Genomic DNA, 18,064 nt, shown 5'->3' on the forward strand with positions numbered 1-18,064 from the left:
GGAAAATTCTACTCAAAACGTGATGTTTGCGCTTATTAGAATGCATGCATAATTGGCTAAAATGATGCACTGCTTTTTTTGTGCTTTCTTTTTGTTATTATGCAGTTTGCACTTTATTATCACACATTAACACTGAAGTAATGATTGATGTATGCAGTCATGAAATCAGATACCCTCTACTCAAAATCTAAACACAAAAGAGATGCCCAATACCAGGTGTAAATGATGATGGTGCCAGTTAATACGCATCTAATACGCATATTAATACCATGGAATAAACAGGGCACATGCACAGCGGGAATGTGAGGGACAAAGAGTAAAGTCAAAACTGATGCAGTAGGTTAAAATGTTTTTCTTGTTTCTTTATTATCTGTCAAAATGACAGACAGAATTTTTAATTATTCATCAATGTTTCAAAGATCGATGTTAAGTGATTGTTTGTGCCCCACCTTAAATAATGACCCTGAGACACCACTGATCAAATGAACACTACTTTCCTACATCACTATGGGGTCGATTTCAAAATGAGTCATTTTTGCGGGTAGAAACAATAAATGCTCTTTTCGGACTGGAAAGGAAGTTTTAAGTTCTGAAACTTACAGTATGTTTTTATTGTACAGTGACCTCTTACATGTCAAAATATCAAGGAAAATATGATTCCTCATTACAAGATCCCTTTAATAATACCAGTTGTTGTGGTCCTGACAAACACAAAACAAAGACAAGAGAACAAAGCAAGAAAAAGTGAATTGCAGCTTGGACTGGACTACGCTTCAACAAAGGCATGAGACATGAAGCTGCAATAAACAAAGAACCATTTATTCACAGATTGCTTAGTTGAATACAGAGACATATTTGTAAAACAGAAACATATTTGTAAAGCACTCACAGGTTACATAATAAAGTGGTACTTCTGAAACCACTGTTGGGCCATTTGTGATGTGGTTGATACCAGTGTTTACAGAGTTAAGTTCTTGCAGCAAGGGGGAAACCACCCACTTGATCCTGCTGTCTTTGCTCATAGGGACTCAGGCTGCATCCGAAAGGTGAAAAATGCTGCCTTCTAGGGCTGTATACAGAGGTAGGTAGGTATCAAGGCACACCCGAATCCAGTATTTGCATCACATACTCTCTACTAAGATACTTTTACCTGAGCCATTAATGATATGTGACAGATTACTCAGAAGCTGCAGGAAAATGACAAAACTGCTTGGCTAAGCGCAAAATAAGAGGTCAACCGATATGTCAGTTTTATCAATTAAATGGCATCGATAGTTGCACTTTTTGCTATTGGAAAAAAAACAATGCGACAGTTTCTGAAAGTGGCTAGCGCTGGAGGTTTCTACAGTTGACTCCTAGGGGGTCCGCAAATTACTGTTTGATCCACCAAAGGCACTCGTAATAATCACTCGCATGCGAGTGAGAGACAGTACCGCCACTCCCTATATGCATATTACGCAGTTTGCGTAGGGCACCAACTCCCTAGGGAGCACCAGAAACATCACCGGCTGCCCTTACTCGCACATTATATGTTATTCAGGGACCCGGTAGTAGTCGCAGAACACAAACGATCACCTCGCGCTTGCACTTTATCCTCGCGCTTGAACATCCCTGGCGAGAGAGGAGTATGTATTTTAGTCCATCCACATTCTGAAGCCCCTCAAACCTGCATGCCAAATCTTCCTCTTGCAGTAATCCTTCCTCATATTCGTGCATCCCGTTTTATTTTATGAACTAAATGGAATGCCGAACATTGTTAAAGTTCGACGAAATGAGCCGCTCATAATGCAACACATATCATGTTAAGCAGCGCTGCAGTAGAGGGTTGCGTAAGTAAACGTGTCTGCTATGCGTTTTTCACAGTGTGCAAATGTTAGCCTAAATTTTCTTGTATTATTAGTTGCTTTTTGTTTTCAGAACAATAGCCTATACTTACTGAACATACAGTATAGACCTATGTATAAGTAACATGTCTAAATATATAGTTACTACTGAGATTATCATAGGCCATAGGCTACACTGACGGTGACTGTCAAATCAACATAACTAAAGGTGTATACAGTCATTTTGTCCTTATTACAATGTTTTCCTCCTACAGAAAATAACTGTAATTTTGAAACTTATGTATAAAATCGATCACTAACATGAGATGAAGACTCCAGGTATAGGCCTATCAGTAACCTTATAAAAGTTTTTTTATTCTGCATGGACAGTCTGTCTTTATCTTTGTCTGTCTGTTTTTTTTTTTTTTTTTTGTAGGAGGTGTGGCACAGTGATTAAAAATTAAAAATAGCACTTCGTGTCAAAAAGGTTGCAGACTTCTGCTATACTTAATTTAATGATTATTTTAATGGCTTTGCAATGTAAACATAATCAAATATGTACATACAATAATATGGTACCATACACGTTTTTATAGGCATAAAAAGCAACACTCAATTTTCAGACAATATGCAACAGCGGTCCCTGATCCATCTCTCTACATACCAAGGGGACCTTGGCCTGAAAATGGTTGAAGACCCCTACTCTAGAGGTTAAATAAAAACAATCACTGACACCTTGTGGAATTTGTTGTGTCACATGACTAGGCTATGCTGAGACACTTGGACACTTCAGAAGCTAATTTAAATCATGCGGACAGATGAGGTAGCATAATTAAAATTATACAATTATGATTGTTTTACTACAAACTTTGAGACTGTATATTATATTTGACTCTCCTGTGCTGGAACAGGGCTAAAACAAAGTGTGGATTTATCACTAAGCAATCACTTTTCTTTGCATGATACATTGACTGCATTTATACGATAGCCTATGTCGGTGTTAGCTAGCTAGCCAGGTTTATCAATAGCTGTTAGCTAAATTTGGTGGAAGATGACAGTAGCTGTTTATAAAATAGACTGTATATTATAAATATGTTGACAATTCAGTATTGATGTGATTCCACACAACTGTCATTTTGATATATCAATGCACTATTGTTTTATAATGTATATATTTTCTGTATAACCAAGTTACGTTACACTAATGAATGGGTATTTTTGCATTATCTTGAACATTGTCTAGCATTCATTTCATGTGTTATTGTAGTTTACCTTGCTGAATAATTACAGATTAACATTGTTTATGACAGTTACTGTGCAGGCAAGATCAAGTTAGCTAAAATTACACTTTTAATCCTTATGGCACTATATTTCACATGCTTTGCAGTTTTGTAAGCTTACCTGTCCAATAAGAACGCCAATTCAGGGTTCGATCCCCAAAACTGAATGAAGGTCCCTCCAGGAATCAAATGCCCAGCCGATGTTCACTCTAGTTTTCGCTCGACCACGTTCACGTTCCCACTTAGCCAGACGGGATTTTTTTGTTTTGTTTTGGCTTACTCTGAGTTTGTGTAGGAGTCAGTGTTGTGCTGGGAGCTGGACGTTTACTGGATTCAATCTCTAAGATAACGTTACCTAGTGTTGCAGTTTGTTGTCGCTGTTGAATAGCGGAAGAGAAGCACTGAGGCAAGGCTCTCGGGAGCGTGCATAAACGTCACATCCTTTGGACTTTCTCAGCAAATGCGACCCGCTCCCTTCACATGAAAATCAGTCTACAGGCTTTAATAGGCAACCTAGGAAGTCCGGGAAGGGTTCATTTTTTATGTTGCGTTACAAGCCGTTCACACCATGGCAAAACAATTTTTTTTTACATATTGCACCTTTAAAACAAAGACAGAGAAAGGTATGTATATAGTACAGATTATTATTGCAGATAGTCATGGTATAATAAATATATCCTTTAAGACAACCAACATTTAATAGAAGGTGGTTTGATAATTCCTTTGTTTTAACTAATTGCTGCACTGGAGAACTGCATTGCCGACAAGATGGAAAAGGATGCTAACATTAGTTGTTCAAATGGTTAGAACAATATTAACAAGTGAAGGATGGAAACTGCTTACCATTTGTCTTAATTAGTTGTTTTGAATAAAAAATAAAAAATTAACATATGAATTTGCACATATTTATTTTCAGGCAGTTAAGGGGCATTCAATTTGTTACAGTCAGGTTATAAAAATGAGCACTCAGAAGAGGTTTTGTTGCAAAGTTGATAAATAAGTTAATCATCAGTAGTAAATCATAATTTCATGTTAATGCCAACCTTGTGGAAATGTTGCCTGAGTTTTGCTTTTGCTCAGTCAATCACTTGCTTCAGAAGTCAAAGCGAAAGCAAAGTATGCACACTCACAGAAACAGTCCATTTTATATTTTTTTGACTATAAAGTTTTCCAAAATGTTCTCTGTTCTGACAAATTAAACTTCTGCCCAAGCTTCCTAAGTTATGAGGTAGTTATGTGGAAAAGAAACTTTAAGATCACAGTAAACTATATAAATCTGAATATAAATCTAGTGATCATAAGAGGGCACATTGTTATATTGAATATACAATGTGTTCATGTGAGTGGAAATGGATATATCATATATACAATGTCAATCACATTTAAAAAGAAGACTTGAGTTGATATTTTTCAATCTCCTTTTCTCTCTCTCTTTCTTGTGCATCATTTATATATTTTATATATGACAATTAAATAAACAATATAGTCAGTAGTGAAGCTTGCATAAGCAATTTGGCTTTGTAAGGCAGAGTTTTATTTTATTGCAAATATTTTACATAGAGTGGAAAGTTTTCATTCATATTATAGATTATAAAAACAATCGGCTTCTAACTGCCTTTTTTCCCCACTTTATTTATTGGTATCTGCAAAACCCACTATTGGTTGACCTCTATGGACAATTTCACCATTTAATGCTTTTAAGGGTCCTAAAAAAATATTTTGTCACTGGAAAAATATCCACATTAATATAAATGGAATATTTTAGATTATATGTAGAGAAAGATGTATTTTGTTTGCAGAATGGTGAAGTTTACCATCTATCTTTAGGGGCTGACTGGACAATAATATCCAGCCAAAGTTACCTTGACCATTGTCTCCACAGAGAAAACACACGCACACACACACTGCAGAAGTGGACCAGGTCTTTTGAAAGAGCTTCAATGATTCTCTCCGTCCAAGAAGGAGAGCCAAAACAGCAGTGGCTGCTAATAGTTAAGATATAAACAATACGATATGTAGCTCCATCAACACAAGACACAGGAAGTTTATAAGTCTTTCAGGAGGCCTGTTCAGCACAGCATCCACTCAGATTCATTATCCAAAACACAGTGAAGAATGCTGGACAGGAACAGCATGGATGGTAGTCCTATGAAATCACATCCCCTCTCCTGCAACAGAACAGACTAGGGGTCTTTTCAGGGCCGATACCAATAACGATTATTAGTAATCAAGGAGATTGATAACCGATATTTGGGGCCGATGTACATTTGCTGTAAAAATTAAAATTTTAGTGTCTAAATTTACACTAACAAAAACTCCAACACAAAATGTCCTTTAAATGCCTATGAACACGTGTTTAATGAAATACTGCAAAAGAGAACATTTTACTAATATCTTTTGAAAAATACTAGAACACATATCAAATTTTATTTTATTTTTTTAAATAAAGTGGAGGGAGCTCCTAGCAGCATTTCTTTTGAACTGAAACTTTAAATATATATAAAAAAATGAAATAAAGAGCTCATAGCAGAATATTATGTATTAACGTGATAACAGACGAGAATCAACGTTATTTGAGTTGACACTCTTCATGTAGATTGCTGGCTAACCCATTTAGTCAAGTGCAAAATGGACATCGGGATTTTATTCACAATGGAGGTGAAAGATTTAATGCTAGCAAAGTTGACTTTACATTTGCTAAACCTCCTAACGTTGGTTAACTAGCTACTACTATCAATGCCATCATCAGCTATAACAAGTAAAAACACCAACTCATACGGGCGAGTACTCTGTTAAATCAGTCCTTATATCTGCTGCCCATCTATGTTGCTGCTCACTGTATTTCTCCGTTATGGTCTACTGTCGTTGAAACAACCGCGTCTGCAGCTCTATTATGCGGCGCTTCATGTCCCGGGCTAGGGGAAAGAGGCAGCGCATGCAGAGGGCATTAATGAAGCATGTTCGGTGTAAGACAAAAAAAATCAAAATATAGTGCTGAAAGTTCAGTGCTATCTACGCCCCGGAGAGCTTGTTGTGTACACAGCTCCACTGTTTTGTCGCGCTGCTTTACTAAACTGTAGAAACGGCCATTGTCATTATGTCTCGCTAATTGGTGACCGCTGCCATAAAGTATTGTGATGTTTATTGCAATTTCAGTATCTGCATTCTTACCTTTGAAAACAGCTCATCCTCTCAGTGATTCATCTTTCTCTCGCTACTTTCCTCTTCCAACCTCTCACCCACAAATTCAGAGTAGTGTTGATTGGCCATTTGTTCGTGACATATAACCAATCCGATAAACTGTGGGCGGGATATTGAGCCAGACTACATGCAGTAACCTTTCAAAGAGAGGCGGTGGCGTCAGAGCCAATTGAGCGCATTTGAAAATTTATCGGCAATCAGATCAGACAAAATAATGATTCTGATAATTAGAAAAATTATGAATATGGGATACGATTATCGGCCAGGACGACCCCTAGAACAGACCCTCTCCAGATGAGATTAAACCTACTGCGGACTGACAAGATTTAACAATGAAACCAAATAATAAAAGTGTCAGGATCCAGCTGGACTTCTGCTTATCCCAGATGTTCCTGGGTAAACTTTACAAAAACAACAGCTTTTACAGGAGTGTGCGTTTGTGTTCCAGGTTGGACCCATCATCTACGGCTGTATTACTAGCAATGTGCAAAACTTTTAAAATTGACTAAAAATTGTCAGTGGTTTGTTCAAATGATGAATCAATGAATATGTCTTCAGAAAGCCCTGAATAGTTAGGCTGGTTTAGGGTTCACCTGATCCCATGTGTCTTACATTAAAAAAGTGCAAGAGAATGGAACAGAATGCAAGGGTCTCAAGATAAATGTTTTCAGTTATTAAATGAAAATGTTTTACTTAATCAAAAAAAAAAAACATGAAACATGACGCAACAGCCAAGGATGTTCATCTGAATGTGTTTGGCTGCAGTAAAGATGCTTTAAAAAGGGATGAGTTTAAATACACAACTTCTCCAAGATGGTTTTACCATACAATCTGTCTAACAACAGAAGCAAAGAACTCTAATAAAAACACCACCACTTACAATATCAAAACCAATAGATAAACTAGTCAATCTCAGGCTGTTGGGCGACTTGTCATTCACTGTGACCCATCCCTTTCTATTACTGCTTCAATGCAAAAGATGTGCCAGTGGTAATGTTACTGTAGGGTAGAGAGAAGCTGAGCTAGGGCTGGGCGATATGGCCGAAAATATAATCATAATATTTTTTCATATTGTTTGATATCAATATTATTTATTACGATTAGGGCTGGGCGATATGGCTTCAGAATTTATATCTCGATATTTTTCTGCAAATTGACGATATTTGATATATATCTCAATAATTATGTTTTTGCTCTGAAATAGCATAAAAGTGTGTTTTTGTTTTTAATCAGAGGAACCATCATTTCATCTAAACAGCCATTGTAGCCATGTAGAATTAATATTTCAAAGGCATTAAATACAAATCTATTTAAAAATGAAGGCATGTTTCCCCCAGTTTTTCACTAAATTAACACAAGGGAGAGTAAAATGTATTCATTTTCATTAATTTGCATGTTTATACTTATTTAACATACAATCATACATGGAAGCTAAATAATCTTATTTACCTTCATATATTTTTACAAAACATTTTTCTTTGTGAATGAACAAGGTGTGCAAAAACTACTTCACTTATTTTTTGGAAACCAGATTAATATTGCATAGTACTAAATTATTACTGTGGAACCCAGTCAAGTTTATTATTATAATATAATACTGAATTATTATTATTTTCAGGAAAAGATTTTTGAAAGATAAATTAATATATTTCTGTCCAATTTACTTCACCCTAAACTGGGGTTTTTATTTTGACACTGCAAGTGCAGTCTTGTTTATTTCCCCTTCACCAGGAGCTTTTATTATGAAACGGGAAAAGCAATGTTTGTTTGACAGTTATGAGTTTCGCATCTTGTGAACCACTGTCAAACTCTCCTTTACTGTTCCGCGTTTGTAGATTTGTATAAAAATGTATAGTGGTTACTAATGTTTGGAATTGCGTGAATGCTTTAACCTGCAGTACTCACAATGCAGGTGAACTGCACTAAAACAGGAGCCCCCGACGCCCCGCTCAGATCAGATCAGCGCGTCGCCGGTTTATTCTGAAGCGAACACAGACCATGTTTGTCTTTAATTGCAGTCTTTGCCAGTTAAATAATCACATATGATCATATCTCCATTTTGATGTTATTTTGAGCCTTGAAAAATCATGAAATTAGTCTACTGATGCACTCTATGAAACGTAATGGCCAAATAAAAGGCTCATTAAAATAATCGCAATATTTACGATATTGTTGAATTTTCATCGTCAGCAAAATCATCGCGATTGTATCGTGGGTATTTGATGAATTGCCCAGTCCTAACTATGATATACATTTTATACCATTAAAGGAAAAGGAAATGCATTACACATGTTTGTAAGACTCTAAAGAATGAATGTAAACATAACTTTTTTTTTTATTATTTCTCCAATTTCATTGTTTTCAGCACACGTTTAACTCCACTGAAAGACTTTCTTGCTCCACACTCCAGCTCAGTAGGTAGCGGTAATGCACCATTAGCTGGATTGTCAACCACCAATAAACATAATTTTTTTTTTTTTTAAATACTTTCTAGCCAGTGACCGCTATACGGATCATACATTTTTTTATAACTGAACAGTACATAAATAAACAGCAATGGTGTTGATGTCAGAGTCTTTATGTGTCCAGTCAACAGCTGTATTGCTTTATCAGTGCTGTCTTGTTTGATACACAGTGGTATTAAACAAGCCGGACAGCTGCTAGCTAACAGCTACCTAGCCTCATTACTAGCTTAAATAACATCAGGGCTATGTAGCCGCTAGCCAGCTAATACTTACAAACCAGCTGATTACATTTAGTTAACCAGTTGTCAGAAAAACTTTGCTGACCTGCTTGCATTTTTAGCTACACGTACCTGATCCGATAGTCTAAATGTAAAACATAGGCTTAATATTTATAATTACTCAAGAGTTTATCATCAAGAGGATTTTTTCCCCCAATAAATATCTATATTGTTTTATCACCCAGCCCTAAGCTCAGCTCAGTTAAACAACAGCAGATAGATACAATTACAACGAGGGTGAGGATTCAAAGACGGCTCTGACAAGATCCAATGTCTTTTTGTTTCAGACTAGAGGTGCATGGGTCACTTTTCACGGTGGTTTATTTGCAAGTTTTATATTACAGAACTTGCGTCTAATGTGTGTGTTTGGAATAGGGGTGGAATTTGAACACTGTGGTCAGCATCTCTTACCTACCGCAACCACACAAACTACACAAGCTATATAAGCAGACTCTATCCACATACACCTCAAGGGAAGAAGGGAACAGAGATAAGGCCCATCAACATTCCAGCCTGCAGCGTGACTGCCGATTATCTTAGCCAGACCCATTCAGGGTTGCAAACCAAGCAGCTAAAAAAACAACCCACAACTGCTAAGAAACGTTACATTATGACCCAATACAGAGTTGATTTCTAGGAATTAAGATGAGAAATCTGGTGTTGTGGTTGGGTTTGGGTAAGCTGTTGGACCAGGATTTATGCGAGCTAGAATTCTCCATGTAAGCATTGCCTGTCTGACAGTCTCTGAATAAATGACAGACAAGTTATTCATTAACCCTCACTTCTGAGCCTGACCTTTGCCCTTTTTCTCAGGCCACGCTGCCACCTGGCCATCTTAAAGGAGCATACACCACCTCATTTTGCTCTACAAAAGTTAATTTCTTAAAGCATGCAATAGTTTGTGACAAACACAGTTATGAATTTTGAAGTATCACTTTATTTCAGAAGAAGCAGTTCAGTTCAGCTGGTGACTAAGTTTGCAAAAATTTAGCTCCTTTTCCAAAAGCTGTCCTCAACATTTAGCAGGATTATTACATGTTAAGGTGAAGGGAAGAAATACACCTGGAATGGATTATTGCAGGGAACACTTGTTGAAGGGAAATGTTAGACCTCTGCAAACTAAAGAGATCTAACTAAATCTACAAACAACAAAATGGGGGTTGCAGAATTTTCAGTGCAACAGGTCACATCTGGTTCAGAATACTGCATATCTGAAACCAGTCGAATCCCAACTTCGTTTGCAGAGTTGATTCAAGGTCTGCTGGGAGTTGCTCTTGGGCAGCAGTTTTGTGGGACTAAAGTGCAGGTCATAATGGGCCAGGTAGTGCCACAGCAGAGTGGCATTATGGCACTGAGGGCACATACCACAGTCAAAACTGAGGCTTACATTATGCAGAAAATACCAAAAAATGCCTTTGGAAACTCACCTGTGAAATTCCAAAAATTCTTGATGAATTCACTTGGCATCACACTGCCACACACACAAAAACAATGGCCAAAGCCTGAATGATCAGGGTGAAATGCTCGGTTTAAAGGCCTGGAATCAAGCGCATTATTTTAAATAACCGACAGCAATCAGCTTAAACTAGAGTTAATGAAAAGTTAAATAAGTTCATGAGAGGTTGAGAACCAAAGAGAGAAATACAGGCAGACATAGAGTTTTGGTACAGAGTGTATTTTGTTTGTGTAAAAAGGTACTTGATTTCTTATTGTAAGGAAATTCATGTACTGCACCGAGGGAATTGTTCTATCCAAGCGCTGTATTTTCTAGAAGAGTCTCAGCATCTCATTACAGCTGAACACACTCCCACAGAGCCATCTCCTGCCCTGAGCTAAACCGGAGAGGGACTTAAGCTATAAATGGCAGAAAAATAGAGAAACAGAAAGAGGGAGAGTGAGGCCTGTTCACTCCCACTCACTGCTTTCCACTTTTCTGCTCATCTCCTTCACAGGAAACACACACATTCTTCAGCTGTGGAGAAACTCTCAATCTGTCACCAACACTTTCAGGACAACACACTTTTTGATGAACATATACACTGTTTCTCTCAAAAATGATGACCCATATCTGTCTCTCTCTCATCTGCTCAGGGTTTAGACTACACTTTGGCCGAGATACAGATAGAGAGTAGTATTATGGTCTATCAAGCCTCTGTCGAGTATCACTTGGTTTTGAACAATATTAACTTTTTAATCAGCTATACAGATCTGACAGGTCATTTAACAGAGTTTAGACATGTGCCGCCAGTGCTACCAACACACATTTCTGACCTGTGTGATGCGCCAAATGTTTCTTCCCAAAAACTGTGAATCTGTGAACTGTGGGGTCTTCACACCCAATCGTGTGTGTCTGCCATGAAACACAAATACATAATCTTAACTACCTAAATGGGGACTTACCACTGATTTTTGTTCTTCTGAAATAAAGCTATTTATAATCACTACAGACAAACCCTAATCCAAACCTCAATCGTACCCAAAAATGGAAATGTATTATTTATTTTTTGTACTTTTATTTATTTATGAACTACTTTTCTGTTTTAGGGGGTCCCCAATTTGAAGTTTTACCTAACTTCTGGGAACACTTTTCAGCTATTTTGTCCGCAGAAGTATAGCTAGGTCAGAAACACAATTATCGTTCCAAATCACGCACACTTGCGCACATGCACCGTCAATAAACCGACTGGGGTGATTCTCTCGAAACCTGTCAAGAAAATGTCTTGGTCCTTTTTTACTCCAGAATCAAAAGAAACTAATAAGATCGATTCTATTGGACCCCCTCTAGATTGTATAGGCTTGGTCTTAAAGACACACCCACCTGCTGGCTATGCCAATCAGAAGATGGGGACACAACCCATGTTTTTTGGTGGTGTGTTAAGATCCAAGAATTTTGGTTGAGGGTTCAGAGTTTTATGTGTGACATATTGGGCACTTAAATTTCATTTTGCCCCAGACTCTGTAGGTGACGGGGCGGTAATTAATATAGGGGATAAATGCATAAAAAATTGGGTCCTAGCCAGTGTTATGATAGGTAGACAGATCATTCCTAGGGGATGGAAGTTGGCTGGAGCGCTCTCAGGGAGGGGCTGTGAAGAGAGATGTGCAATTTTAAATGTGTGTGATTTTTATTATATTATATATATTTTTCTTTATTTGTGTGTGTGTAACTCAAGTTGTGACCACAGGGATATTGTTGAGGGTCAAGGTGGGGTTGGGGATTGGGCGGGGGAACGGGAATAATGGGGGTTATAGTTGATTCTATGAATATATGTTTTGCTTTTCTGTTCAAGTGTGTGAATCAATAAATTCTGAAGTAGTTAATCTGAAAAAAAAGAAACTAATAAGAAATTGTATTTTGTCTGAAGCCTACTTCAGGGCCGTTAAGCAGTCCCACCAGGATTTCGCGGCACTTTTTCCTGATTTTTGCGGACCAAAATGACTGAATTTGCTGCAGCTTTTCTCAAATTTTGTGATGCAATTTGCAGCATTTTATGGGTTGTTTTGCAGAGAAAACTCATAAATCCTCATTACACACCTCTAATTGTGTTAATTACATTGTAAATGCAAATACATGTAAATGTTTTAGTCTCACAATAACTGAATATGCAGTTAGCAAGCAAAAAAATAAAAAAAAGAATTACACAAATATACACCATACATTTAGGAGAAACCTGTATTTAAATTTTCTGCCTCAGACAATGCAAGAAAACTTATCTAAGTTTAAAACAGACGTAAAATAAATCTGTAAACTAAAAACTCAAATGAGGATTCAATTATTAAGCCTATTGCAATTATTGCACCATCTGATATTGAAATCTGATATATGGCCATATACGAACAAATACAGTTTATATATTTAAGCATTTATGCACAAATTTTAATTCCACAAGTGTTTCAAAAAAATACATTACATATGAAAATGGCCATTTTTGTCATATTTTGAAATATATGTTGCATATATGTGACCCTTTTATATCAGTAAAAAACTTTTACGAACATTTATTTTCAGCATATAAGTGTTCAGCATAAGCTGCCATTTTCAGATTCGTAGTCTACTGTATTAAGCACTTCAAATTCTAATCACATTTTACTACACAACTAATGGGGTTTTTAAGTGAATGTTAGGGATTCTTTGTATAAACGCAGGTTTTTGTGTCTCAATCGCAGCACTCAGGGTGAAGATTAAATGCTAGCTGTGATGTACAGTTCAATTCATTAACTCAATTTTTAACCACTCCACAAATTTAATATTAGGAAACTATAGTTTTGGCAAGTCGTTTAGGACATCTACTTTGTGCATGACATGAGTAATTTTTCCAACAAATGTTTACAGACCAATTGTTACACTTTTAATTTACTATATTACAATTCCAGTGGGTCAGAAGTTTACATACACTAAGTTAACTGTGCCTTTAAGCAGCTTGGAAAATTCCAGAAAATGATGTCAAGCCTTTAGACAATTAGCTTCTGATAGGAGGTGTACTGAATTGAAGGTGTACCTGTGGATGCATTTTAAGGCCTACCTTCAAACTCAGTGCCTCTTTGCTTGACATCATAGGAAAATCAAAAGAAATCAGCCAAGACCTCAGAAAAAAAACTGTGGACCCCCACAAGTCTGGTTCGTCCTTGGGAGCAATTTTCAAATGCCTGAAGGTACCACGTTCATCTGTACAAACAATAGTATGCAACTATAAACACCATGGGACCACGCAGCCATCATACCGCTCAGGAAGGAGACGCATTCTGTCTCCTAGAGATGAATGTAGTTTGGTGCGAAAAGTGCAAATCAATCCCAGAACAGCAGCAAAGGACCTTGTGAAGATGCTGGAGGAAACAGGTAGACAAGTATCTATTTCCACAGTAAAACGAGTCCTATATCGACATAACCTGAAAGGCTGCTCAGAAAGGAAGATGCCACTGCTCCAAAACCACCATAAAAAGGCCAGACTACAGTTTGCAAGTGCACATAGGGACAAAGATCTTACTTTTTGGAGAGATGTCTTCTGGTCTGATGAAACAAAAATTTAACTGTTTGGCCATAATGACCATCGTTATGTTTGGAGGAAAAAGGGTGAGGCTTGCAAGCCGAAGAACAACATCCCAACTGTGAAGCATGGGGGTGGCAGCATCATGTTGTGGGGGTGCTTTGCTGAAGGAGTGACTGGTGCACTTCACAAAATAGATGGCATCATGAGGAAGGAAAATTATGTGGATATATTGAAGCAACATTTCAAGAGATCAGCCAGGAAGTTAAAGCTCTGTCACAAATGGGTCTTCAAAATGGACAATGACCCCAAGAATACCTCCAAAGTTGTGGAAAAGTTGCTTAAGGACAACAAAGTTAAGGTATTGGTGTGGCCATCACAAAGCCCTGCCCTCAATCCGAATTTGTGGGCAGAACTAAAAAGGCGTGTGTGAGCAAGTTGGCCTACAAACCTGACACAGTTACACCAGTTCTGTCTGGAGGAATGGGCCAAAATTCCAGCAACTTATTTTGAGAAGCTTGTGGAAGGCTACCCAAAACGTTTGACCCAAGTTAAACAATTTAAAGGCAATTCTACCAAATAATAACAAAGTGTAGGTAAACTTCTGACCCACTGGGAATGTGATGAAAGAAAGAAAGAAATCATTCTTTCTACTATTATTCTGACATTTCACATTCTTAAAATAGTGATCCTAACTGACCTAAAACAGGGAATGTTTTCTACCATTAATTGTCAGGAATTGTGGAAAAACTGAGTTTAAATGTATTTGGCTAAGGTGTATGTAAACTTCTTACATCAACTGTATGTGTGCTGTCTGCGGTCCCACGAAAATGTAGACAAGGATTTTGATAGCGAACGCAAAACGTGGAGGAGATGAGATGGAGATGCTTACACTGTTACTATGGAGATGATGCAATGGCAGCTGTGCATTTGGATATGTTGCAACTGCTTCAAGCTTTTCAAGCATTTGTTTTGCTGCTATCAAACATAAAGAAAAGCGATGGGATTCCCTCAGATTTAGGTTTTATTGCAGAAAATTTGCGGAAATTACAAAAAAATTTAAGCTACCGCAAATACTGGAGGGACTGGTTAGGAATTGTTACATTGGGATGTTATTTTCATAACAGTTATACAAATTTTACCCTCCAAATCTCATTACCAAAAAAGAGATGGTCATTATGACATTCTCATTACCGCAATGTGATTTTTTTTTATTATTTTTTTATTTTTTTTTTTATATAGGCTAATTATTTAAATTGTAAAGTGTTTATACATCATAGAAGTACTTGGTATTGTTATTGATTTTCAATTATTTAATGCCTAAAAAAATAATTGTACAACAGCATCTTTTTTACTGTAATACATTTAAAAAAGACTGTGTAACAGTAATGAAAATCATAATTGAAAACAATAGGAAAAGGAAAAGAAAATGTCAGATACGTTAAGGTATTGAGAATTGGATAAGTGAACCATTCATAGGCTGACTTCTTCAAACTGTAAAACTGTGTCTCTATGGCACTAAAAATGTATTGCTCTGTTTGTTTGACTGTCCCGCCTGCCCGACACAACAACATTGATTCAACCAATGGCTTGAGTTTGAGGCGGGACTATCTGTTTGGTCATCCAATGGCAGCAGGGGGGAGTTTTTGGATAGAGCTGTTTGAAAACAAGGATTATTTTTCCAATTTCATTTGGTGGCGCTACTGGCACAGAAATAACACACTTCAGCTTTAAGTGTCCTGAAAATAATATCACAATGCACAAAATCTGAATGGTCCTGAATGTAGGCATCTTAATGCAAAATGTAATTTCATTTTTTTTGTATCAATAAGACTGACGGGCTCACTGAGTTAATATCACTTGGCAAACTTGGGGTGATGTTGTGCATGAGCCCACAAAACAGAGGGGAACTGAACAAAGCATCTATCAACAAAAATCTCAATTTACACTTTCCAAAGTTAAGATCAATCCGTGAATGTCCTGCTGATACCAAGTAGGATGTGTCAAATGAGTTCACCTGCACGAACATGCCAGTTAACAGCATTCTCTCTTTCCAGAACCAAACAAAAAAGCAACAGCAGGAAGGGGGAATTACGAAATTGTCATGCTGCAGGCCAACAATATTACTATATTTGGTGTGAGGCAACAGATGAAGTCAGAACTTGACGCTGCACTGTTATTCAAATATGGCAAGTCTATGGGATAATAATAGTTTTATACGAGAGAGATTTCGACTTTGTTCTTATCCTAGGGTTGTTTACAAGGAAACTAGAAAGTGGGAACGATATTTAAATAGAAATATCGATTAAATAAAAGATACATGCACATGCCCAAATGCAGGAATTCAACAGACCGTTTCTGACACTGTTGCATTTACACGTTCATTCCTGCAATGCAAGGTCGCCGCCTTCGCGTGCTATTTCTTTATTTCCCCCGTGGCACGAGGCAACGGAGCTTTGAGGCGCATTAAACATTCATGAACAGGACGGTAAACTTACCAGCAAACTTTCCAAGTTGATCGCAGACCGCGGGTCTTTGATCATGGCTTCCAGTTTTCTCAGCCGGTTTTCCATCCTTCTCTCCGCACCCAGCGACATGTTTGCCTTCTCCTGGCGCCAGTCTGAGCAATGAAAAGTGCGATCTGGCCAACTTTTCTGGTTCACATTAAAAAGATACAATATCTTCTCTCTCGTTGTCGAGCCGTGACCGCGGGCCTAGACAGCCTCCGACTCGCCGCCCTCCAAAAAAGTACCCCAGACTTATCCAGAATACAGCGGAAAAAAAATAATCCAATGGGAACACTGGAGATTGTTTAAACTTCCCCCAAAACAATGTATGAAGTGATTATTTTAAGCAACTGAGCTCAAACTTCCCATCCCTTCATGAGAGAGATGTACCGTCCCGTCAATGGCGTTATAAAGTTTTAATTTTGAGAGGATTCAGCAACAGGGCGTTTTCTGGGCGCCCCTCTCCTCCCCGCCTCTCTCCCCCTTCTCTTCTTCTCTTCACCCCTCCCCTCCTGTCGCCCCTCTACCGGGCGCTCTGGACTGGCTGAGCTCGACTTCAGATCTTCCCCAGTTCATAAACAAGCCCGCAGTTTTTCGAAACCGAGCATCTATTGAATCGACCAGACCACAACCTGCGACGTGAAACGAAAGCAGCGCGTCTTATTTTACTTTGAATATAATTTTCTTACAGAAAGAATTATTTTGAGTTCCTCGCAAGCGCCTTCCAAGAGTGTCCCCGCATCTCGCCTCAGCGACACTCGGTCGCCTCGTCCGCAAGTTTCGCGGATCCGTTCCTCGGTATTACAGCAGGCAGCTCGAGTTCGTTGCTCTGACATCAACACGACAGGCAGTCTTTACCCACAAGCCTCTCTTCTCCCTGTGTCTCGCCCACGAACAGCGGCACACGGGAGACGCAAAGAGCTTCGGTGGACATCGATCTCGCCACCCACCACATAGCACTGAAAACATTTCAGATCAGCTTTTAGTCACATCATGTAATTTAACGTTATGATGTTAAACGCAATATTTAGGAAGAAATGATATACTGTTATTTCATAGCGAACTTTTGGTTAGATCAGCCAAACACGTGTTTTACACACAATAAATGCACTTTTATTTTATTTATTTTTTTATCGCATTTTACTTGTTTACTCTGTTATTTACATTCGACAAAGGGCACAAAACAGAGGAAGGATTTCTTTAAAATATTTGTTTTTTATTTTAAATTAAAAAAAATTATTAAACAACTTAAGTTCGTACCTATAAACGGATTATTAGTTTATTCATATTTTTATTTTCGTTAAACGGTATCCTCTCTCTTAAAAACAAAAAAATCAGAAATATTTTGGTTGCGCGTGAGAAACACTGAAGCAGAAATTTGTAGTACAAACAAATGTAACAGTGACCTCTTGTGGGTGCACTAAATTATTAAGTACATTTCCACTTGTTGATTGGGTTGTTGCAGAGGGGCGATTTTCTCCACTAGAGGGTGCTTTTTTGCTTATTATTATTTTCTTAAAGGGAT

At 37.8% G+C, this 18,064-nt stretch overlaps 1 protein-coding gene across 2 annotated transcripts in view; it reads right to left on the reverse strand.

Moving 5' to 3' along the window:
* The window catches only part of LOC127413975 (rho-associated protein kinase 2-like), an 84,315-nt gene extending 66,917 nt beyond the window's left edge, over positions 1-17,398 (reverse strand). Inside the window, exon 1 of one of the 2 annotated variants that reach the window (XM_051651578.1) lies at positions 16,531-17,398. In XM_051651578.1, the coding sequence (XP_051507538.1) occupies positions 16,531-16,629 (99 nt within the window). In that variant the 5' untranslated portion in view covers positions 16,630-17,398. The remainder of the gene's footprint in view (positions 1-16,530) is intronic. The other variant, XM_051651579.1, reaches the window with a different exon arrangement.
* Positions 17,399-18,064: the final 666 nt, after the last annotated feature.

Source organism: Myxocyprinus asiaticus, chromosome 23 (assembly GCF_019703515.2).
Source record: "Myxocyprinus asiaticus isolate MX2 ecotype Aquarium Trade chromosome 23, UBuf_Myxa_2, whole genome shotgun sequence".
Lineage (NCBI taxonomy): Eukaryota > Metazoa > Chordata > Actinopteri > Cypriniformes > Catostomidae > Myxocyprinus > Myxocyprinus asiaticus.